Below are 24910 nucleotides of genomic sequence, written 5' to 3'. Positions count from 1 at the left end.
ATATTGTAGATATTTTTATTGTCTATAACATATCCAAAATCTGGAGTGCACAAAATATAAAGGAATAGTATTCCTTTAGAATAAACCGTGAAGTTGGCACCACATTCGACAAACAGCTCTATAGCTAAAAAACTACAAGGTAGAATTTTTTTAAACTCAAATATATTATAGAATTTTATATTGTCTAAAATATATCAAAATTTGGAAAGTGCACAAAAATATAAATGATAGAAAAACATCGGCAAAGTTGGATGACTCAAATGCGCGTAATATAATATTGCATAAATAAGTTAAGAATTCCGGTTCTTTAACAAACAAAGACCTATAAATAAAAAACTACACGGTAGAATTTTTTTAAACTTGGCCATATTGTAGATATTTTAATTGTCTATGACATATCCAAAATCTGGAGAGTGCACAAAAAAATAAGTTGTAGAAAATCATCGGCAAAGTCGGATGACACGAATACGCGTAATATAATATTTAATAATTAACTTCCTATGTCCAGGTAACTTTGCAAACAAAGGCCTATAAATAAAAAACTACATGGTAGAATTTTTTTAAACTTGGCCATATTGTAGATATTTTATTGTCTATAACATATCAAAATCTGGAGTGCACAAAAATAAGTTGTAGAAAATCATCGGCAAAGTCGGATGACACGAATACGTAATATAATATTATATAATTAACTTCCATATCAAGGTATCTTTACCAAACAAAGGCCTGTAAATAAAAACTACACGGTAGAATTTTTTAAACTTGCCATATTGTAGATATTTTTATTGTCTATAACATATCAAAATCTGGAGGTGCACAAAAAATATAAAGGAATAGTATTCCTTTAGAATAAACCAATGAAGTTGGCTCACATTCGACAAACAGCTCTATAGCTAAAAACTACACGGTAGAATTTTTAAACTCAAGTATATTATAGAATTTTATATTGTCTAAAATATATCAAAATTTGGAAAGTGCACAAAAAATATAAGAAGAAACATCAGCAAAGTTGGATGACTCAAATGCGCGTAATATAATATTGCATAAATAAGTTAAAATTCCGGTTCTTTAACAAACAAAAGACCTATAAATAAAAACTACACGGTAGAATTTTTAAACTTGGCCATATTGTAGATATTTTATTGTCTATGACATATCAAAATCTGGAGGTGCACAAAAATAAATTGTAGAAAATCATCGACAAAGTCGGATGACACGAATACGCGTAATATAATATTTAATAATTAACTTCCTATGTCCAGGTACTGCAAACAAAGCCTATAAATAAAAACTACACGGTAGAATTTTTAAACTTGGCCATATTGTAGATATTTTATTGTCTATAACATATCAAAATCTGGAGGTGGCACAAAAAATAAATGATAGAAAATCATCGACAAAGTCGGATGACACGAATACATGTAATATGGTCTTATATAATTACGTTTAAATTCCGGTTGTAAAACAAACAAAGCCTTATAAATAAAAACTACACGGTAGAATTTTTAAACTTGGCCAAAATATAGATAATTATATTGTCTAAAATATATCAAAATCTGGAGGTGGCACAAAAATAAATGATAGAAAATCATCGACAAAGTCGGATGACACGAATGCGCGTAATATAATCTTATATAATTAACTTCCTATATCCATGTAATTTTTCAAACAAAGGCCTATAAATAAAAAACTACACGGTAGAATTTTTTAAACTTGGCCAGAATAGAATAATTATATTGTCTAAAATATATCAAAATCTGGAGGTGGCACAAAAATAAATGATAGAAAATCATCGATAAAGTCGGATGACACGAATGCGTAATATAATCTTATATATTTAAGTTAAAATTCCGGTTCTTTAACAAACAAAGCCTTATAAAATAAAAAACTACACGGTAGAAATTTTTTAAAACTTGGCCATATTGTAGATATTCTTATTGTCTATAATATATCAAAATCTGGAGGTGGCACAAAAAATAAATGATAGAAAATCATCGACAAAGTCGGATGACACGAATACGCGTAATATAATCTTATATAATTACTTCCTATATCCATGTAATTTTTTCAAACAAAGCCTTATAAATAAAACTACGGTAGAAATTTTTAAACTTGGCCATATAGATAGAAATATATTATCTAAAATATATCCAAAATCTGGAGGTGGCACAAAAATAAAGTTGTAAAATCATCGACAAAGTCGGATGACACGAATGCGTAATATGATCTTGTATAATTTACGACTTTGTCGTATTTACGACTTTGTCGTAATTGCGACTGTGATAAATCCGACTTTGTCATTGATTCTATCATTATTTTTTTGTGCACCTCAATTTTGGATATATTATAGACAATAAGAAATATCTACAATATGGTAGAGTTTGCAAAAATTCTACCGTGTAGTTATTATGAACCTTTATTCTACAGGATTACCTGGACATGGGAAGTTGGTAATAAATATTATATTGCATTCATCATCCGACTTACCGATGATTTTCTACAATATTGCATTGCATCTCAGATTTTGGATATGTCATGAACAATTAAAATGTCTACAGTATGGCCAAGTTAATCTACCGATAATAGTTGTTATAGGTCTTTGTTTGTTAAAAGAACCGGAATTCTTAACTTATTTATCCAATATTGTATTACGCGCATTTTTCGAGAATCATCCAACTTTACCGATGTTTTTCTATCATTTATATATTTTAATGCACTCAAATTTTGGATATATTTGGAACAATATAAAATTCTATAATATGGCAGGTTTAAAATTCTGCCGTTCAGTTTTAACTATAAACTGTTTGTCGAATGTGGGTGCCAACTTCACGGTTTATTCTAAGGAATACTATTTCCTTTTTATATTTTGTGCACTCTCAGTTTTTGGATTATGTTGCCAGACTAGTAAAGTATCTGGCTGGCCAGGATTTAAAAATTCTGCCATTATTGTTTTGTTTACGGGCCTTTGTTTGCAAGAGATACTTGTGATGTTTGGTACGCGTGTTTGTATGTAAGGCGTGCTGCAAACGTGCGTATTGCACTCAGATTTTGGATATATAGACAATAAAAATAATATATCTACAATATGTCAAGTTTAAAAATTCTACCGTAATTTTTATTTATAGGCCTTTGTTTGAAATTACCTGGATTATAGAGATTAATTATTAAATATTATATTACGCGTATATCATGTCATCCGACTTTCCGATGACCTACAATATTTTATTGCCACTCCAATTTTGGATATATTTTAGATAATATAATTATCTCATTCGGTAAGTTTAAAATTCTACCGTGTGATTTTATTTATAGGCCTTTGTTTGAAAATTACATGGATCCAGGAGTTAGATTATTAGCAATTATATTGCGCGCATTCATGTCATCGGCTTTGTCGATTTCTATCATTTATTTTTTGCCACCTCAATTTGGATATATCATAATAAGAATATATCTACAATATGGCCAAGTTTAAAAAGTCTACCGTGTAGTTTTAGCTATAGAACTGTTTGTCGATGTGGTGCCAACTTCACGGTTAATACCAGGTACATTCTCAGGAATATTATTCCTTTTTATTTTTGTGCCACCTCCAGATTTTGGATATATACTTAGACAATAAGAATATACAATGGCCAAGTTTAAAAATTCTACCGTGTAGTTTTCTATTTATAAGGCTTTGTTTGTTAAAGAACGGAATTCTTAACAAATATATAAGATTATATTACGCGCATTCGTGTCATCCGACTTTGTCGATGATTTTTATCATTGTTTTTTGTGCTTGCCTCAGATTTTGGATATTTTTACAATATAATTTATCTATTCTGTACATTTAAAATTCTACCGTGTAATTTTTATTTATGAGCCTTGTTGAAAATTACATGGATATGGGAAGTTAATTATATAAGATTATATTACGCGCATTCATGTCATCCGACTTTATCGATGATTTTCTATCATTATTTTTGTGCTTGCCTCAGATTTTGGATATATTTTAGACAATATAATTATCTATTCGGCCAAGTTTAAAAATTCTACCGTCAGTTTCTTATAAAGGCTTTTGTTTGTTAAAAGAACCGAATTCTTAACTTAAATATAGATTATATTTGCGCATTCTGTCATCCGACTTTGTCGATGATTTTCTATCATTTTATTTTTATTACTTACCTCGAATTTTTGGATATATTTAGACAATATAATTATCTCTATTCTGGCCAAGTTTAAAAATTCTACCGTGTATTATTTATAAACCTTTGTTTGAAAATTACATGGATATAGGAAGTTAATATATAAAGTTATATTACGCGCATTCGTGTCATCCGACTTTGTCGATGTTCTATCATTATTTTGTGCCACCTCAGATTTTGGATATAATTTAGACAATATAATTATCTATATTCTGGCCAAGTTTAAAAATCTACAATGTCAGTTTTAAATTATAGGCTATTTAAGAAGAGGAAATTTTACTGTAATATAAATCTTAGTGTTTTTCTTCAATTTCTTGACTTTTTACATTTTTGTGATGTTTTAAGGACTGTAAAATAGTAATAAACAGTTAAGAATTATTTTTTACTGTTGTATTTGATGGAAAACGTGTTTTAAAGACGATTTTTTGATTTATCATTTTTGATAAATTTTAGTTGAAAGTAATAGTGATGAATTTGTAATGATGTTGTATTGAATGTAGATTTGATGTGTTGCCAATTTCACAGTAGTAATTATGCTAATAAACACATAACCAGGCTGTCACATGTTACAATCGTAAACAAAATCTCAATAAACTGGCATAAATATAAAGCAGTTTTAAAAATTCAAAAGTAGTCTTTTTATAAAATCTAACGATGATCAATGATTTCAGTACAATAGAACTTACCTAAATGAAGTCATAATATTAAACGTCGCTCGATTTTGAAATAGAAATACAAACAATTCTTATGTTATGATGGCACAAAATATGTACAAAGATATAACGCTTAGATTGTTTAATCAGTTGCATTTTTCATTGAAAACTTTTCAAGAACCTCAAACGATAATACTTTAAATACAGACGAACAAGTTTACAGTTTGAGTTTTCATGACTGACACGATTCTCAGAAACATCCGGTGGAAAAAACTATCGGTATTCGCCGATTATTATTCGATGTCTGTCGTTTAAAATGGTTTGTGACGTATTCAGTGACCAATTTTCCAAGCTCTCGCGATGTTCCGATCTTTATTCTCGTCCGTATTTGATTCAAGTAAACACTGGATTTAAGGAATTTGAAAATTTGAAAATTTCCTTTTCCAAATAGAAAATACAACATTGAAAATACATTTGTTCTAATTAGTTAATATAGAGTCCTTAAGTGGTGACGTCACGTTTCCATGGTGCTAAAATCAGTTCCAAACAAACGCCCATTCGATTCAAAATGGAACTATCCATCGCTTCCTTTTTCTTTCTTCTCAAAGAAAGAAATCTATAAAAGGAAAACCACTAAGTCAGATCACATTGAAGCATTTACTTACCAGCAGAGTGTTTTATGAGGAGAAGTACACAGAATGAAACAAAAGGTTTATAAAGTGACGGTGAATGCAAAATGTCAAGATTAAAGTTTACACTGTTTTGTTGCCTAAATGAGCACGAGGGCGAGATTTTCTCTTGTAGTGAAATAAAAGGCTTTTAATGAACGATTTGTTTTAAAAAATAATGATACTCGTCGGTTTTCAGTCCTCAAATTGACCTACCATTACTAGTTTGGTGTGAGGGAGTTGTGGTAACAGGCTATACATATATTTGCCTTTTTATTAATAAACACAAGGATAACATGGTATTTAAAAGACATGGAAAAATGGTACATCATTTAATGTTGTTTTCCTGGGGGGGGAGGGAAATTCCCATATAAAAGTGATGAGATGCTCATGGGAAATGTTCAGAAAGACTCCTTTAGGGTAACTGTGGGCAGTACTTGCTTTTATTTTTATCCCTAAAAAGACATCCATTGTAAAACATATGTCAAAACTTCTTTTAACTTCTGTTCTCCTAAACATGATAAAAGAATTTTGCAGTGATCTTATTTGACACCCTATGTACACCCAGGCTGTACCAGATGATAAATATTGTAATCCCTAGGAGGTAAATCATCCCTTTACTGTTATATTAGAATGCTCCACCTCCCACACCCTCTAGCTGTATTTTCTTCTAAGTAAGCCTCAGTCTACAAATTATTTTATTTCTATTTGAACAACAATAATTATTAAAAACTGTCCAATGTAGTCTTCAAGCATAAAACTACTCAAAACCATATCTTAGCATTCCTCTTTGATGAGAGGAAATTGCAAATTACAAGTGTTGCACATAACTGAAACAAAATGTCAGCATAGCAGTGCAAATACAAAGGATGCCTAAAATTTTGAAGTCTTTCAGACTAGCATTGGCTCTTTCGACATGACTCCGTGCTTTAGCTATGGCTTTTGTTTTCTTGACCTCACTCTCTGTGAAAGTTCCATTATTCAGAAAAGGTGGAATATTGACACAGACAGCATGTGTACAACATCCTGGATAAGGAAACCCTTGTCCGCCAGAATCATATCTCCAGCTGTCAAGTGATTAAGGAGTCCAGACTGTTGCACAATGGCCTTGTCTCAAATAGAACCTGGATACAGCCGACTGACATTAGTAATGACTCCATTTGGTGCAACACCAACTATTACCTTAAAGGAATTCATTCCTCTGTATGATAAATAGGTTGCATTTTGCTGACTCATCAATCCCAGTGCAGCAACCTCAATATCTGTGCAGTCTATAACAATCTGACAGGATTCAAATTGCCTGAAAGAGGAGGTTGCTGAGATCTTGTCTTTTTCCTGGGATGGAATAGACGTCATTAGGTCATCAAACAAAATTTCATGCAAAACATGAGTGAATGCTATAACAATGAAACAATTGGGCTTGGTGAAGCTGTGTGTAGTTCTGTCGTACTTTCATTAAAGTGATAAAAATTTGATTCTCAAAATTGATGGATTATACCTTCCAAAACACTCAGATTTAAGGTTTTGGCTACGGAAAATACAAAGCGACCGTTAAAAAGACAACTAGCTGAAGCTTCTATAATTCAGTATTCGATGATTCTCCCTCATGTCCTGATGTCAACTCTTCACCTGAATAGAGTCCGTAAATCTCACTTAAAATCACGTAATTCATCGAATTCTCACCGATTAAGGAATTCTTTTGAATATCAGTTCATACCTTATGAGTCGAATCCATCTCTTGTACTCGTCGTTCAGCATTGTAGCGCTTGGAAAAGCAAAGAACTTGCAAGTGTTGCCCTCCGACGAACGGCCACATGTAGAACAAAACAGTAAACCATTTTGCCCGTTTGACCCGCGTCCTTACACTTCTTCAACAAAGTTGATCCTTTGGATGACCCTTTAACCTTTCCTGTTTTTTTTATTGTCTTTTGTGGGATTACACTGGATAATTAAAGCTTTATACATTCAGAACAAAGGAAGCATGTCCAAAGCGCTCGCTTAAGATATTTTGTTTAGAACTGCATTTTAGCGCCATGGTAACGTGACGTCACACTTAAGGACTCTATAACGCACGAACTAAAATCCAGAAAGTACGCCGAATAAAATGCACAATACACTTCAACTTCAGCCAATGATAAGCAACTCTAGATCACGTGAGATCAAGTTGGGGAATTGTCGTTATCCTGCGAATGTAAGTTTTCGGCAAATAGTGAAAAAGATTCTTTATCAAAATTGGCACATACACAAATTTATACGTTTTACAGACGTAATAGAGTCCATTCTATCTAAATAGTTATTTTAACAAATTTTAACTCCATAGTTTGTGCATTTCTACATTTCTACATTTCTACATTTCTACATTTCTACATTTCTACATTTCTAAAAATAAAATATTTCTACGTATAAAGTCAAACTTACAGTTCGTCAGGAATTGATGGTAGATTTAAATCATATATTTCAACACTAAAGTCCAAATATAAAACCTCGAGCAAGATATTAAAAAGTTCAGCATAACTGTCAACGTTTGATTCCATCCCTACTTGATCTTCAACAAGATTCTCCTGCAGAACGTTTTCTTCGCGGGAATTGTTTTCGTCTTGTTGCTCATGCTCCAGTCCTTCGTGATGTTCGTCTTCATTTCTATTCTCATCTTCTTTTGATTGAAAATTGGAATTTTTATCGTTTTTGTTCATATCTTTATTTTTTATATGCTAATGTGACTCGCAAACTTTACCAACAAATGCTGCTTTCGATGAGGAGGTGCTCCGTCACAAGCCAGCTACCACTTACTTTGGTGTAATCCAAAGGACGTCCTTATACATCACTGCCTTGCAGAAACTCAGAGACTCAGCAAAACTGTTTACGTAACCAGTCACGTTCATCCAGTCGAATGCCAATTGCAGAAAGACCAGAAAGCCGGACATGGCAAAATGCCGAAATTGGGAAAGCAAAGCCCCCTGCGAAGCTTTTTTAGTAGTGATGTGTGATGTAGGTGTGATGTTGTGATGTGCGTGTACAACAAAAACAGTCCTTCTCAGGACTATACCAACCTGGACGATCTACATCTACAAACATGTAACGATACTCCCGCGTTCAAACCATTTACTTTAACCAGTAAATGGTTTGTGAACAACAATATTTAGGTGTACATCAATCTATGACGACGAAAGTCGCCAATTCTTCAACATTCGCTAACCTTTGTGTCGAATCACTCGAATGTATTTGGATTTATCTTACTTGAAATTTATTTCTATAAATCTGTTTCTATCAATGCATTCACAATTTCAAACTTGTCAGATTTTTCATTATACCGCACTAAAGATGGCATAAGTTTGCCGAAAAATGTCTGCAATAAAAAACTTAAAAAAAGTTGTCATTTATGTTAAATGCGTCATTTCAATCGTGCCATTACGAAATTAGGGAAATTAGAAAATTATGTTAAAATGTTGAATTTGTTTGTTAAGATCTGGTTTTTGTTTGCGTGTGTCTAAGGCTTCTTTGAGTTTTAGAGAAAATTGAGTGTAATATTCAAATTTGTCTCTATCACACTCATGATATTTGCCGTGTAAATATCACTAATATTTCATCAAACCTTCTCCTTTTACTGATTAACACGTATCAAGCATCCTATGATAAATTCAGCATTTTAAATAACTTTACTTTATTCTTCATTTCAATCGTGCCATTACAAAATTATGGAAATATTCATATAGTTGTAAATATAGGAGAAGCCCCTGATCCATGATACAAAAATTGCGCATGAAAATTCGATGTTTGAAAATTTAAAAGTTGAATGATTCTGAAAAGAGTTTATGTAATTTAATTTTGTTTTATTATTTTATTTACTTAAATCGAAATCAAACTAACGTGATTGAACAGTTAAGGCTGAAACACACTAGGCAATCGCTTTAGTCGCGCGTCTGAAGGCTGAATGAAACACACTAGGCAATCGCTTTACTCGCGCGTCTGAAGGCTGAATGAAACACACTACAATAAAATTTACAACTTCCTGATTCCGACGATTCCGTTCTTTTCGCCAAAAGTAACAAAACACAAGTTTTTATGTCGACGTCACCGAAATACACGACGTTCTATAATTCATTAAATAAAAAATCCTTCAGATAAACTTGTATATGCCAGTATTCTGTTGTAGAACCAAAAGTGAAATGAACATATGATCTTTGCACTTTGCTGGACAATTTAAGTAAGTGTCACATGAAAGAATTCGTGAAACGAATGTCATATGAAAGAATTCTTTCATATGACATGAAAGGAATGTTTGCTTTGTCTGACTGGGTAACTATTATCTGAAGGACATCACTTGAGTCTATTGGACATATTTGAAAGGAATGTCATATGAAAGAATTCTTTCATATGACACTCCTTTCACGAGAAAACATGAGCCCAACAAAATTGAATTCTTTCATATGACATTCCTTTCACGAGAAAACATGAGCCCAACAAATTGACCTGCTCTCCTCTGTGTGACTTCATAGCTCAGTTGGTCAGAGCACTGCACCGGTACCGCAGAGGTCATGGGTTCAAATCCCGTTGAGTCACCTGATTTTTTTCAGGTTCATGAGACAATTGCTTAAATTGTCCAGCAAAGTACGAAGATCATATCTTCATTTAATATCAAACACCGCACTGTATAAAACATTCTTTCATAGAACCAAAAGTGGTAAAATATTATCATAGTTGTTTCACGTACGTTGGATAAGCAATGTCACCTTACGAGAGCAATTTCTCTCCCCCCCTCTATGACGGGTGATCACCGCCAAAATTAAAACATGGCATTCGGCAATGCGAACATGACATTCGGCAATGCGAACATGAGCCATATGAACACAAGGTGATTATGTACAGCAGATATGCGTAACATGAGTAATGCGAACACAAAGTTCTTTGTGTCAGCTGTGATGGAGAAAGAACGATAAGATGATACTTCATGTCCTGATTAAGAATAAAAATAAGTTGACGATAAAAATTGGAAACTTGGCTTCAAACACTATTGTAATACTTATTTTTCAGATTTTCTGGTTGTTTTAGTGTCATTTAATTGCTCTAATTTTGTTGAATTTGACATTTTTGAAAATTTATTTGGCAATGGACATCCGCAATGCCTGCCCACCCGGATGAATATATTAATACAAATAGTTATAATTGGAAACTCGAAATCATTTTTATGAAATGGTAAGTTTGTATTTGTTAAATTAACATTTAAAAATAATACAATTGATTAATACCATATTTATGTAATGTTTCATCTTTACAGTGTTTTGTTCGGACTAAAATTTTATGTTTCTATTGAACAGGAAGATACTAGAAAGATAGTCATTAATCATTTACAACTGTCTATGCGGAAAATTGAGCACATCTTAGAAAACAATTCTGAAGAGCTCCGGACTATGATTGCTTATCGTTTAGAGTTGATCATCTTCGACATGTTTTAATTTGTTCTGATACAATAAGTATACCTGCTCAAGTTCATCAGTACTTAAAGGACATTGGCAACGAAAATTTTTTTTTCATAAGTTTATCATAGATAGCTATGGAATACTTAATTTCGTGTTTTCGTGTCTCTTTTGAATTTTGCTGTTGAGAAAATTTGACATAAAGTTGAATCCTTATCCGCCATTTTGAAAAAAAACCTTATGCTAAATTATGCCGGAATACATTACTGACGTCATTGGCTGGTATCCACTGAATGACACAATATAAAATAATAGTATTATAATAATATATAGCACATTTGTTCACTGGAATTTTAAAACAAAAACAACAGTCGGCGGTTGTTAAGATTAACAAAAGTTGTGTAGTTTATCACGCTTATATACTTTTCCAATATTTAGTCGTTATAAGACGTAGAAACGTTTATTTTAGCAGATCTTACAACTAGGTTTTGCCGACATACCAAGTGTAAGCCGGACAACAACAAGCGCGTTATATACACTGAACATTTCGTGCAATAGAAATATTTCATTTTCCCATAATACAAACCTGTGACCAACAAATGAGTTATACGTTTAATTTATTATTTGTATACATAAGAGTCTTTGAAAGATTATGTAGTTTTATATAGGTGATAAGCTCTAAGCCGCTATGTTTTGTTCTTGACTGTAGAGTTTCGTTTATCCGTAATGTTTTACGTGCGTGTTTGCGTGCACAATGTACAAGTAAACTTTTCGATTAACTTTATAACTTATGAATGAATGCAAGTTTTGGGTGGATCACTCATGCATTTTGCTTTTGCGCAGTTCGTGACAATCCTTTGACAATGATATGGCATCGCAATTGCAGATCATAACAAAGAACATCAAAGAGCGTCTGTCTAAGACTAAATTTACGGTCTTTCGTGATAACATGCGTATTCAAAATGTGTATAAAGTCCGTCTGGTGACGCGAAGCGTTTTCGTATGCTAGCATAAACACAAGCAGGAAATGGTCTTCGATGTTTCTTCCCCAAAATTTGAAAAATCCACCTAGAACATCTTTGATAGGCAACTAATCGATACAGCTTGTGTATTCTCTCTAGATCCTCATCAGACAGGGGCCAGTTTTCTTCAAGATGCCGACACACGTCTATCTTTAACACACTTTCTGAGAGCATATTGTCCCTAAATTCTTGGTATGTTGTCAAGCAATTTACTCCTTGAGTTTCTGTTTGGCCTAGCGATGCCTCATACTCATCGTATTCAAGCGCTTTTTCATGGCAACAAAACACTCGATTGCCTTTTTTGACAAAGTACAATGTCCACACTTACACCAACTAAGAGTTTGAAGGCGCTAAGAATTAGCTTTCTCAAATTCAGCATGTATTTCATCCTCCGACGAGGACAAGTCGCTCTGCTCACTCTCCTGTTCGGAACCGCTTTCTTCACTAGTTTCGGCCTTCACTTCAGGTTCATATTGATAGGGCAGAACCTCACCCGGTTGATTTTCGTGTATGTCATCCATTGCAGCAAAAAATCCCGTAAAATACGCTTTAAATGTGTTGTAACGCAGTCAATCACAAAGTATATTGTATTGTTGTTTTGACTGCTCACCAGCCAATGACGTCACTACCGCTCTAGATAATTTTATCAAAATTTTATCCAAGATGGCGCAATTTATAAAACTTTTGCTGCAAATATCTCAGCAACAAAATATTTTTGATAAAAAATTTTTCTATTTTAGTTGTTAGACATCACAAAGGTTCAAAAATATGCCATAAAAATTTTCGTTGCCAATGTCCTTTAATTTGTCGAATTTAATTGTTTATAGAAGGCCTTTGGTTGCTTTAGGTCCTGAAGTGATAATTATTGAATGCATGTAATACATTCATAGTGATTTACACATCATATGACTTCTTGTTAAGTTGTTGAAAGTTTATTCAGTGTTTAATCATATGTTCAAAATGGCGAAAACAAAACACCAAATCAGAACGGAAACTAGCTGAAGAATTTTTTTGATTCGTAGCATGTTTGAGCGAGCAAAGAGTCGGAGGAAAATGGCAGAGTCAACACAGACTGTCCTTTGCCGCAGATGTGTTTGACTGAAATGAACGCTAAATGGCGCCAATTATCACTAAACACGTGATGTAAAACTCGCCCTAGTTTTCTCGGCCAAAATGTATTAAGTTCGGCATGATAAGTTCGACGTTTGAACCGGATCGAACTTTCTTACTTATTTACTTCCGTGACTGATAACTTATTGAGTTATTGTGCGCATGATCAGCAGAGGCACCAGCGCGCTAATTTCGTCGTGCTGTGTAAATTTAAGACCATTATCATTATTCATTTCTTTAGAAATCTATTGTCTTTACAGTTAGTGAAAATATTGCATTGCACGACAAAGTGCATTAGGGGATCGGGCTACGCTACCCATCATTAGCAACTGGTCACAACGAACAAAATGGAAGTCATCTCGTTTGTTATAAACAAATAGGTAAATTAAGGCACTGGGGAGGTTTTTCTTCATTTCGGAGGCAGCACTTTTCACACAATTTAATTTACTATAAATTTAGGGGTCGCACGACCCTTTGGTACGTATAAACTGATACTGTTCATGATGTCGTTTGTAATATGCAAATGTTATAACAAAATGGAATCGCATCTTCATAATCTTCATTTCGGAGGCAGCACTTTTTACACAATTAAACTTACTATAAATTTAGGGTCGCACGACGCTTTTACTACGGGTTATTTACCAGATAGTTTGTGAAAATTCATTAAATGTTTCAATACTTTTTAGCAGATGAAAAAAATCTCGAGGTGTATGGGTACATCGTATGAAAATTAATTTAAAACTTTTGCACAACAGCAAATAGAGCATCGAGCCTCGTCATTTAAGGCCCGACAGCTACATTCGATTGAAATTTATTTTCAACATGAGTAAAATAAAATATATAAGCTTTCCTACCTCTCACAGCAGCCTCTCTTCTGAAGTATAAATCTGACAACATGAAGATGCGATGGTTTAGTTTAATCCATTTACGTCAAAGAATGGTGGGCGTCAATGTACATAATTATGATCAGAATCAGAATTTTCATTGGGTGGTGAAATCAAAGTTTTGATTGGTTCTTGTAAATGTTTATAAACTGCGTCGAGCTCATGACGTCGTCAGATATCACTTTCACTTTGACTTTCGTGATGGAAACATCTCCCAACCAAGAGTCAAAACAAGCTCTGAACAGAAGCAGGATGAAGTACATCAGATGAACACGAAACAACACTGTTTCATAAAACTAGTAATGTTTATTTTTATTAAAGAATGTTTTATGCAGTGCGGTGTTTGAAATTAAATGAAGATATGATCGCAAGATATGATAAGATAGATGTATCTTCGCACTTTGCTGGACAATTTAAGCAATTGTCTCATGAACCTGAAAATTCAGGTGACTCAACGGGATCCATGACCTCTGCGGTGCCGGTGCAGTTCTCTGACCAACTGAGCTACTGAGCTACTGAGCAACTGAGCAACTGAGCACTGCGGCACCGCAGAGGTCATGGATCCGTTGATCACCTAATTCCGGATTCATGGACAATTGCTAAATGTCCAGCAAAGTCGAAGATCATATCTTCATTTAATTTCATTTAATTTAGTTTATTTTGTTGCTTTTCCATGTCGATAAAATCATAAATGTTCTATCGTTTTGTGAACTTTTGTAATTTTACAGTGAACATCTTAATACACTTCCGCGTGTGAAATTTCAAATATTCTCAGTTTCATTTGATGATATATAAAGTTAGAAAGTAGCTATAGAAATTTTCAACGAACTTCACTGACTGTATAAGTTCTGATACACAACAAAGGTGAACGTCTAGATTAAGTCAAGATGAAATTTAACTTCCATTTCAACGACTACACATTTACAATAGTTTCGCGAAGGTTCAATTCATCTCAAGTTAAATATTTGAGGCTGTATTTTAACCATAATGGACCTTAAATAAATCTTCTCGAAATACTGACCATGAAACATTTATTTCTAATAGTCACATGAAAGATTGATATCTGTGTTGGGTTTGAAAATAATTGAAGTTTAACTAAATGCTATTCAAGGCAACCGCAGGGTCGTAAGATAAAATAAAACACAGTAACTTAAAACAAACCACAATCATTTATGCTTCACCTTGTTATTCTTCATCATCAGGATTATCATCATCACCATCAACTTCTGCATTTTGACGTTCAAGTTTTCCATTTCCTTGGCAAAGTATGCTTCATCCATATCTGTGACAACCTTTGGCTAAACAGATAACAATGATAATCAATGATAGAAATTTATAGCTTAAATTTATCATTTGAAATCAACAAATTTCTTGTATAAATGCAAATGCATGGCAATAGGATTTACAAGTACATTTCAACCCCTAATCTTGATTGGCATGTATCTGACATAATGAGAAGAACTGACAAAATAAACACAAAAGTGGTTTGCTAAGCTCTTGTTTTGTAATGATCAAGGTTAAAAATCTGTGGGTAAAGTGAAGGTTTGAGTCAACAATTGACTTGTAATGTGCCAATTCATCGCACACTAATCGACAAAGCATACAAACTTAACAATACAAACAATGGCTTTTAAGGGGACATAAAAAAAAACATCACATCCACTCTTTTACGAAACTCTTTCCCTACACTTTATTAACAGAACCGTAAAACGATATCACGACAACAAACATAGCAACAACCTCAAACTAGACACCGCAACTACTGACAAGACGATCACAACCAACACAAATGAAAATTCCAAAACAACAACTCTATACTTCAAACTACCATACATCGGACATTACTCACGACACACACAAAGCAGACTTACAAACATTATGAAACGCTTCTGTACAGATATTGACATTCGACTAATTTTCACATCATTCAAAATCAAAAACCTTTTCTCATTCAAAGACCCAATCCCTGATTCAATTAAATCTATGGTGGTGTATGAATTCAATTGCGCGGGATGTATTTCCCGATACATTGGCGAAACTTCGCGCCATTTATCCACCAGAATCAGGGAACATACCACAACAGACAAAAACTCTCATATCTACCGAAACCTTGTTAAATCTCACTCGTGTAAAACTAACTATTCACCCTCTTGCTTCAAAATCATCGACACTGCCACCCTCATTCTCCTTAAAATCAAAGCACTCCACATTCTCCACATTAACATAACTAACCCTGACCTCAATGTTCAAGTTTTTAAATTCAATACAATATTTAGTTTATAATACGCTCGGACGCTCCCCATTAATTTATCTTATTTCCTTATTATTGTTGTAATTTATGTATCATATTACTTTTATACAAACCTTGTATTATTTATTATTTCACTTATACTGAAGATGGCATCATGAGATGTCAAAACATGTCTATTTTAAAAAACTCGTCTTGTATATTAAATGCGCATTAGCAATAGTGCTTCTATAAAATTATGAATACAAAATTTCTTAACTTTGTTTGGCTTTTGAATTTTTACACCCATTACTTCATGTCATTGTCTTGTTTCAATTCTCGCAGATAAATATTGTCAATGTTAACAGGGTCGTTATATTTTTGGTTATAAAGGACAGGGATGGTGTCATTGTAATTTACAAATAAACAACTGATGATGAAGTCATACTTGAACTTTGATAATGTCCCTTTTAATACAGTTACTTAGGAAGTGGTAACAGGATGATATGAGGATAGTAGAGGATGTCAGTTTAGTGATACAACCAGTGTGGGAATTAGTTCAGAAAAAACGATGTGCAATTTTTTTGACAAAAGTGTTTCTTTAGAGGCATAATCAAATCGATATTACGTTAATTACTACATAGCGCTAATTGCTAAATTAATATTTTAAACGTGAACAAATTCATATGATTTACGACAGTGTTTTCGTTACAACCGCTGATCCAGTTATGTATGAGAGAAATTTTTTTCGCATGTTATTCTCTCTCTTTTTGTGCAAACTTTACAGCGCAATAAATTCACCACTTGCCATCATCCTAGTAATCAAGCGAGTCAGCATTTGATGTTTCCGTCCATTTTTCACTGTATTAACTTTGCTGGTAGCTACAACCTTTCGAAGAAGATGGCAAGAAAGACAAAAGTGAAAAGAGAATAACCGAATATACTTTTGCTGATTATCAACAGTAAGAGCACTGTACCGGCATGGTTAGAGCACTGTACCGGCATCGCAGAGGTCATGGTTTCGAATCCCGTTGAGTCACCTGAATTTTTCAGGTTCATGAGACAATTGCTTAAATTGTCCAGCAAAAGTGCGAAGATCATATCTTCATTCAGTAACATCCTTGATGTTTACTTACGATAAAAAACATCATATTTATCAGGGGCGGATCTAGGATTTTTCAAACATCAGTCATAAACGTCGGAGCTCCGCACCTGGGGGTCTGAGGCATTCCCTGAGAAATTTTGAATTTCAGAGCCTTGAAAATGCCATTTTCAGCGTTTTAGAGCAATACAAAATGTATTTTGTGGGCATCGTTTTGTGTAAAACAACACATTTTGCTTACGTTTTTCAAAAAAAATAAAGTGAACAATACTTGAATGTTTTGCCAAATATTTAGGCTCATTATCATGCCAAATATATGGCTCATTAGCATGTCTAGGAACGTAAAATTTATTTTACAATAATGCTATATTCAAAACAGATATAGTCTTTAAAATTTCTACCAAGTTGTCAGGCATAGACCCCCCTAGAGACACCCATTCAAACCTCTATGTAATAAGTTAAGTTAGAAATTTGGTACTATAAGTGACAGTTTATAGATATAGAAAAGCTCAGACTTCAAACCATGCAAGTTTATTGTAACCCTTTACCCATCTCCACATCAGTGCCAGCAAGTTCACCCTTTGAGAAAAACTCAAAATTTTTTTCTGCCAAAGATTAAGCAAAAATTATCAAAGTGAAAATTTGCAGTTAAGGTTAGCTTAATACCATAAATGTTTATTAGGCATTTCACTAGACTATTATCTTCTGCAAAGTGTGCTATATAGCAATCACTAGTAGCATTGTATTATCAAATACAAACAGAATGTAACCAACATGTCTTTAATTATATAATTACATGAATGTTAAAATTGGTTCATGTGTCATGCTTACTGGTCATGATAAATATCTTTTCATATGATCAAAGCTTGTTTAAATGTAAATCTGAAATAATTTAGTTTAGAAATTATAATGATTATCAGAAAAATTACCTAGTGATCATGAAAAATACTTTGCTGTTTTGCCAAATTTCAAGGTTTATCTGCATACATAGGAAGACATTTTTGTTTATAGAAAATGCTTTTCATACATCAATAGCCCTTTGGAATTTATGGCAAACAATCTGGTATGAGCCGTAGATTAACACACCTTTACATCTCTACATGAGGTGTTCAGTTATAAAAGGGGACAATATGTAACATTTCATGTATGTGAAATACTCAGGTTTAATACCATTCCAGTCAAATTGTCAAAATAAAAAGCTTCATGGATCAGAAGACTCAAAATCACAGGTTATATTAAACAGCTTCTCATGTAATTAATGTTAGTTTTCTCAAATCTTAAACAATATGTAGTATAACTGTCCAATGATTGAATGATCAATGATCATAAACTGAAAAGCCCCAAAGATTTGTTTATGATAAAGTAAATAATAGTATGGCGCCTTATGGCTACAGATTTTTTGTCCATTGAAATATATTTGCAGGAATGTAGGATTCCCCAAGCATTAAAGAAATCATAGCTAAAAGTCCACCGGGAACAACAATTTTAGAAGCATCAATCTGCTTACCATACGCCATATTAACATAAATCGCATCACACACTCGCATAAATTGACTTTGATATATTGCATTCATGAATACACTTCACTTGTCCTTTACTTACGATTTTGGATGTAAATTTCTGCTGATAAAACTCAAAACAATGTTGGCTTTCTTTTGAACATCAATGACTGAAATGTCGCTCGCGAGATCGTCTTTGCCAAGCATTTACAATTCATCCATAAATTTTTCACCCTCTTGAAAAAATTCCCAGTTTGGAAAGCAGCATTCATGTCAATATATGAATTTGTAAAAGATTTCCATAAATTCCATCTGATTGTAGTTTAGTTTCTATCATGCTTTAGAAAATTATTATGAAACGATCAAACATTCAATTCAGACAGTGAGCTTGACTATGTTAGTTCAGTTGGCAATCAGTCCAAATAGGTCAAACCAATCACAGTAAGACAAAATTTAAACGACCAATTACACGATAGCAAGTGGACTCCCTTATAGGTCCGGCCACCCGCTTATCGGTCGAAATTATTCCAGATCGTCCACTGATCTGGCCATTGACCAATGAAATAAGCGTTTTTGGCGTTCATAGACTCCTTTATCCGTCGAACCAGTCAAGCCACCCGCTTATCAGTCGGTTATTCCAGGTCAATTAAAATTCAACTGATCTGGTTACCAAGGAGATATTCATTGGATTAGTCATTAGATTTCAATAATAAAAAAAGCTGGATTTTTATCACGAAGTAAATGCGATAATAAAGTAAGAATAATTAATGAATTTTTAATTAAAATGAATAGGTAATTTTTGAATTTCAAACATCAGTCGCGCGACGGATTTGACATACTCTAGATCCGCCCCTGATATTTATGTCATATTACAAACAATATGTAAAAGCAAAAAGTATGGCTGATCAAGGTTGCCAGTTTGGCTTAATGTTTTGAGCCACTAATGTTTTCCTCACGTTAGGCTTATTTAAAATCAAAATTCCCTTTGGTTTATTTTTCAAATTTTGCTTGTTTAAGTTGTTTTTTTGTCTTCTTTCAAGAATCAAAATCAAAATGTTTCCTGATTTTACTGAATATACTTAAAATAGCTATGATGCCAAAAACAGTACGTAACGGTTTACAAAACAAAGCAAATGCAAAAATTGACATTAATAATGTATTTACACCCCTATTGTCATAAGCATATAAGCACCATGTATGTTGACTGTTGACAGACTTCCTAGTCTCAAAGTGACAACGTCTTTGAACTTGATGACATTGTGTAAAAATGGATTTTAATGTCGTGCAGCGCACTCGTTTATAAAGTAAAGATCAGTAAAGATTAAGCTTGAAAACTTTGTTCAATTTATGTGGTAGTAATCAATAATGAAGTTTTTTGCATATCGTTTGAAAAAGTGATGTGTAATTGTTTTCATTTTAGCTAAAACGATGTGCAAATTGCACATTACACACCGTTAATTCGCACACTGGTGATATCATTGGTTTTAAATAAGCCTAACAAGAGAAAAAGAAGCCAAACTTAAAACATTAAGCCAAACTGGCAACCTTGATTAGCCATACTTTTTGCTTTTACATATTGTTTGTAATATGACATAAATATGATGTTTTTTCTGTAAATAAACATCAAGGATGTTACTGTTAATAATCAGAAAGCAAAAGTATATTTGGTGTTTCTCTTTTCACTTTTGTCTTTCTTGCCATTTTCGACGAAATGTTGTAGCTACCAGCAAAGTTAATACAGTAAAAAAATGGATGGAAACATCAAATGCTGAGTTTGAGTGCTAGGATGATGGCCAAGTGGTGAATTTATTGCGCTGTAAAGTTTGCACAAAAAAGAGGAGAGAATAACATGCGCAAAAAAATTCTCTCGTACATTTGTAACTGGATCAGCGGTAGTAAAGAAAAACACTGTCGTAAATCATATGAATTTGTTCATGCTCAAAAATATTAATTTAGCAAATAGCGCTACATATAGTAATGAACGTAATATCGATTTGATTATGCCTCTAAACAAACACTTTTGTCAAAAAAATTGCACATCGTTTTCTCTCAACTAATTCGCACACTGGTTATCACAATGCATAATTAGCTTTAGGAAAACTAATTTTGTGGACAGTTAACATAAATTATTGCCAATGTCACAGGGTCCTAATATTATTGATTTCAATGCATTGTGATGGTGTAATTGTTATTTTCAAATAAACAACTAATGATTGAATATGTCTGTCTTAATACAGCATGGGGTACTTAGGGAAATGGTAACAGGATGATATAAGGACAGTAGAGGCACCAGGGGAATGTCATTTTAGTGATACAATATACATTTCATAGAAATATAAACCAAACACTTACAGCTTGTTGTAAAACAAATGTTCCTTTCTTGTTCATAATGACTTTTTAATGGTTTTGATTGATGTTTCCAAAGCTTTTAAACCTTCTTCTAGATTCATTGTTGTTGTCATGACAACATAGGTAGGTGGTGAAATGGGATTTATCTTAAAGAAGAAAACAGTTTACAATCAAACAATGAAATTTTCAAAAGATTTTTTATCATTGTATGTTATTTAGGCCTGGCACAGCTATTGTAAGATATAATTACATTGCTGTGCACATTTGGGACATTTATAAATAATTAAATCTTGTTTTCGTGAACATCAAAATGTTCATCCTCATTGTGTTTATGTAGCAATATTGCAATTTGATGCATTTCAATGAGAATGATTTGTCATATACAGTGGTGTAAAACAAAGCTTCATGTTATTCTTGGTTCTTAAGGTTCGTTTTCCTTGACAACTCATTTATTGACAGTTGTCTTGTTGTACACAATGTTCAGTAGTATATATAATAATCATTCTACAATTGAAATCTTGACATAAACATATTTAAAAGTTAAAATGACATGATATGAGGTATAGCTCTATTGGTTAAGAACAGCTCATGTACGACGACAGACGATGTTAATGTTGATTCATAATGGTTTCAAAAAAGCTTGGCTGACTGATAATTATGTTAATAAACACATAACCCTGGCTGTCACATGTTACAGTCGTAAACAAAATCTCAGCAAACTTTTGCCATAAATATAAAGCAGTTTTAAAATTCAAAAGGAGTAAAGATCTTTTTATAAAGTCTAACAATGATCAATGATTACAGTACAATAGAACTTACCTAAATGAAGTCATAATATTAAACGTCGCTCGATTTTGAAATAGAAATACAAACAATTCTTTATGTTGATGATTGCACAAAATATGTACAAAGATATAACGCAGATTGTTCAATCAGTTGCATTTTTCATTGAAAACTTTTCAAGAACCTCAAACGGTAATACTTTAAATACAGACGAACAAGTTTACAGTTTGATTTTACATGACTGATTGTTACCGATTGTCGGAAACATCCGGTGGAAACTATCGGTATTCGCCGATTATTATTCGATGTCTGTCGTGAAAATGGTTTGTGACGTTTTAGTGACGAAGAAGGTTCATACGTTTGGAAGGGTCAGACCTGGAATATGACAACCGGTTATGATACCAATTTATAAATTTGGTGTCACAAATAGAAAATACGACATCGAAAAGAACATTTGTTCTAATTAGTAAATATTTCAATTATTATTATGTTCACGGCGCACTTGTACAAATTATAGATATTTATAGTTCATCAGGAATTGAAGAAAGATTTAAATCATACAATTCAATAAGAAGTTCCAAATATAAAAGTACGAGTAAAAATATTAAATATTCAGTCTGACTTTCTGCTCCAGATTCCATTCCTTGATCCTCTGCAACGCTCTCTGCAACGTTTTGTGGACGGAATTATTTTCGTCTTGATGTACTTTCTTCAAGCTCTAGAGATTTTCCTCTCGTCCGTGTTTGATTCAAGTAAACTCTGGATTTTTTCCACCGTTTTTTGCCCTTTTCCTTACTTTGTATAAAATCGAATGTAAATACAGTTGACCAACTTTAACAACTTAAATCATTCATTCTGCCACAGCTACATGACACACCAGTGAAATGCAACAACCAGAGGGAACCGATATCCATTAATATCTTTCTGATGTGCCTCATGACGCTGTGTGTTTAATATACATGAACATGAATTTCATTCTTTAATCATGCATAACGGATGCAACAATCACTATTGTCGTGTGCATCATCTGCGAGGGGAAGTCCCCATACCATCATGCAACAGTAATGTGCACGGAAGATTCGGGAAACAATCCCTTTGTTTATACCCATCATGCACCCATTCATTTGTGTCGTTTCCGCTTTTATCTTTACTTTGCATAAAATAAAAATATATAAACAATTGACCAACTTCTACCACCTTACATCGTTTATTGTTGACATAAAAAAGCTTTTTCGGTGTCATTCCTCAGCCAGTGGCCAGTGTGTTGCCACTAGCCATTTACAATCCCACCTAAAGATATAGAGGTCATGACATTTTGAGCCTTCTAAACAATCACTAGCTCTATAATACATAGTAAGTATTTCAAATTGAAAATCAAGTCTATTTAATTGTTACGAAAGACACACAAGATAATCCGTCAATGGCTGGAGAATTTTCTTTTTTTATCAGAAGTTGACAAATCAATGAGCAAAACAAAAAGGAAGGGAATTAAACAATGAAACGCAAAAATGTCTTGAAACAATTATTCAACAGCTGTGAAGCAACCAATTGAGACGTTTGCACAAAAGCAAGGAAACACATCGAAGAAAAGTTCAGCGAAACCAAAATGAATTGGTTCACACCAAAAATGGCGCGACGAGTTACAAGCGAACGACAAATCCTGTGCAAATTGTCCATAATATACAGAATAGTTCTTAGTTAAACAGTGTCGTTTTTTGTTACTGTGTGTTATGTGAATGTAGGACAGTGTATCATAAGATCCGCGGACAGAGCGTATTAAGGGAAAAAACAATATAATTGTTTTAGAGGAAAATTACAGAAAACTCTGTCACAAAAAAATTCTTCAGTGTAGCCTGCCCTGGGTAAGCAAAAGTCCTACTTGACTAAATTGACTATGCAGTTTTCTTCTGTCGTGTGTAATGTCCGTTTCGTGTCGTGTTTGTGAAGAAATTATAAATATTGAACTTCGCTTTAGAAATTAGAATACACAAGCCATGAGCCACCAGCTCAATAAAACGTGTTTTCCAGAGAATATAATAACGAGATAATCATTGTCTCCAAAGAATACGTTCTTACAAGTTAGTGTGCTACAAATATGGTTGATATTCACAGACATGGAAAGTGAACTTCGTCGCTAAGATTTAACATGGTAAAATTTTTTATGGGCAAAAATATCTCATAAGACATTTTACGTATTTTGAAGATCAGCTACAAAGCATTCAGCAATCTTTTCTTTACTTAACACTTCACCGTTAAATTTCGCAGTGAGCAGTGGACAAGAGCCTAAAATGCGAAATATTATGGCACGGAAGATTAAAATCATGATTTACAATTAAACGGCCAATTTTACGTCCTGCGGTCAATGTTATAAAAATTGGCCGTCATAATTAACTTGTTTAGAGATGAATTATTTAGGAATGAAACAATCTGATGACAGCAATAATCACTTAACAATGATCTCGTTATTAAAAGGTCAAAAGCCGTGAAATAAAACGATTTGAAATGGATAAGTTATTCTGAAACATAGCCTTTACAACAATGACTTTGAAATTCTAAAATTTCAATAAACCTTGCACTCACTGTCTCAAAGAGATGAGAAATTGAGTGTGTGATAAGTAGAGAATGGAAGGTTTATTGCAATTTTTATATTTCAAGATCATTGTTGTAAAGGCTGTGTTTCAGATTAACTTATCCATTTAAGATTTCGGAGCGATTATAGAAGACCCGTCCATTTTTAAAGGCACCCATACAGGCTTCAGTTAAACTAAAATATCGTTTAGTTCTCAATTATTATTTATCAAGTATCATTTAGAGTGAGTGGACGGGTATTCTATAACATAGCATAACGATTTTGTGGCGTTGATCACTTTGGTAGTTGTGCTTCGTATGGCATAATAAAAAAGTGTCAAATATGAATATAATAATGTATAAAAAGTCATAGCCACCTCTTGTACTTAAGGAAGTTTGTCACAAATAGAAGATTAAGAATCTAGTGAATATTGCGATAACGCGATTTCC

At 33.2% G+C, this 24910-nt stretch overlaps 2 protein-coding genes, 1 non-coding gene and 1 pseudogene across 3 annotated transcripts in view; 1 reads left to right on the top strand and 3 right to left on the bottom strand.

Moving 5' to 3' along the window:
• Positions 1 to 24910, bottom strand: part of LOC124440855 (eukaryotic translation initiation factor 2 subunit 1-like) — a 72902-nt gene that overhangs the window by 12361 nt on the left and 35631 nt on the right. The window lies entirely within an intron of this gene.
• On the bottom strand, positions 6280 to 7316 carry LOC124437502 (annotated as a pseudogene).
• Trnat-ggu lies at positions 9988 to 10062 on the top strand. Its single transcript has one exon. It is a non-coding gene; the product is annotated as a tRNA-Thr (tRNA).
• On the bottom strand, positions 11846 to 12459 carry LOC124437410. The gene is made up of 2 exons (XM_046987420.1): positions 12357 to 12459; positions 11846 to 12234 (listed from the first exon to the last, which is right to left on the bottom strand). The coding sequence occupies exons 1-2, from the start codon at positions 12457 to 12459 to the stop codon at positions 11846 to 11848; spliced, it is 492 nt and encodes a 163-aa protein (XP_046843376.1).

This window comes from Xenia sp. Carnegie-2017, unplaced genomic scaffold, assembly GCF_021976095.1.
Source record: "Xenia sp. Carnegie-2017 unplaced genomic scaffold, XeniaSp_v1 HiC_scaffold_1, whole genome shotgun sequence".
Taxonomy (NCBI): domain Eukaryota; kingdom Metazoa; phylum Cnidaria; class Anthozoa; order Malacalcyonacea; family Xeniidae; genus Xenia; species Xenia sp. Carnegie-2017.
This window is presented reverse-complemented; position numbering and strand designations above follow the sequence as displayed.

Bases quoted from the DNA above. Each gene is read 5' to 3' on its own strand.
- LOC124437410 (XM_046987420.1), bottom strand. From the start codon at position 12,459: ATGGATGACATACACGAAAATCAACCGGGTGAGGTTCTGCCCTATCAA. The intron at 12,235-12,356 runs GTGAGCAGAGCG...TTGTCAAAAAAG, and splicing joins AAGCGGTTCCGAACAGGAGA to GCAATCGAGTGTTTTGTTGC.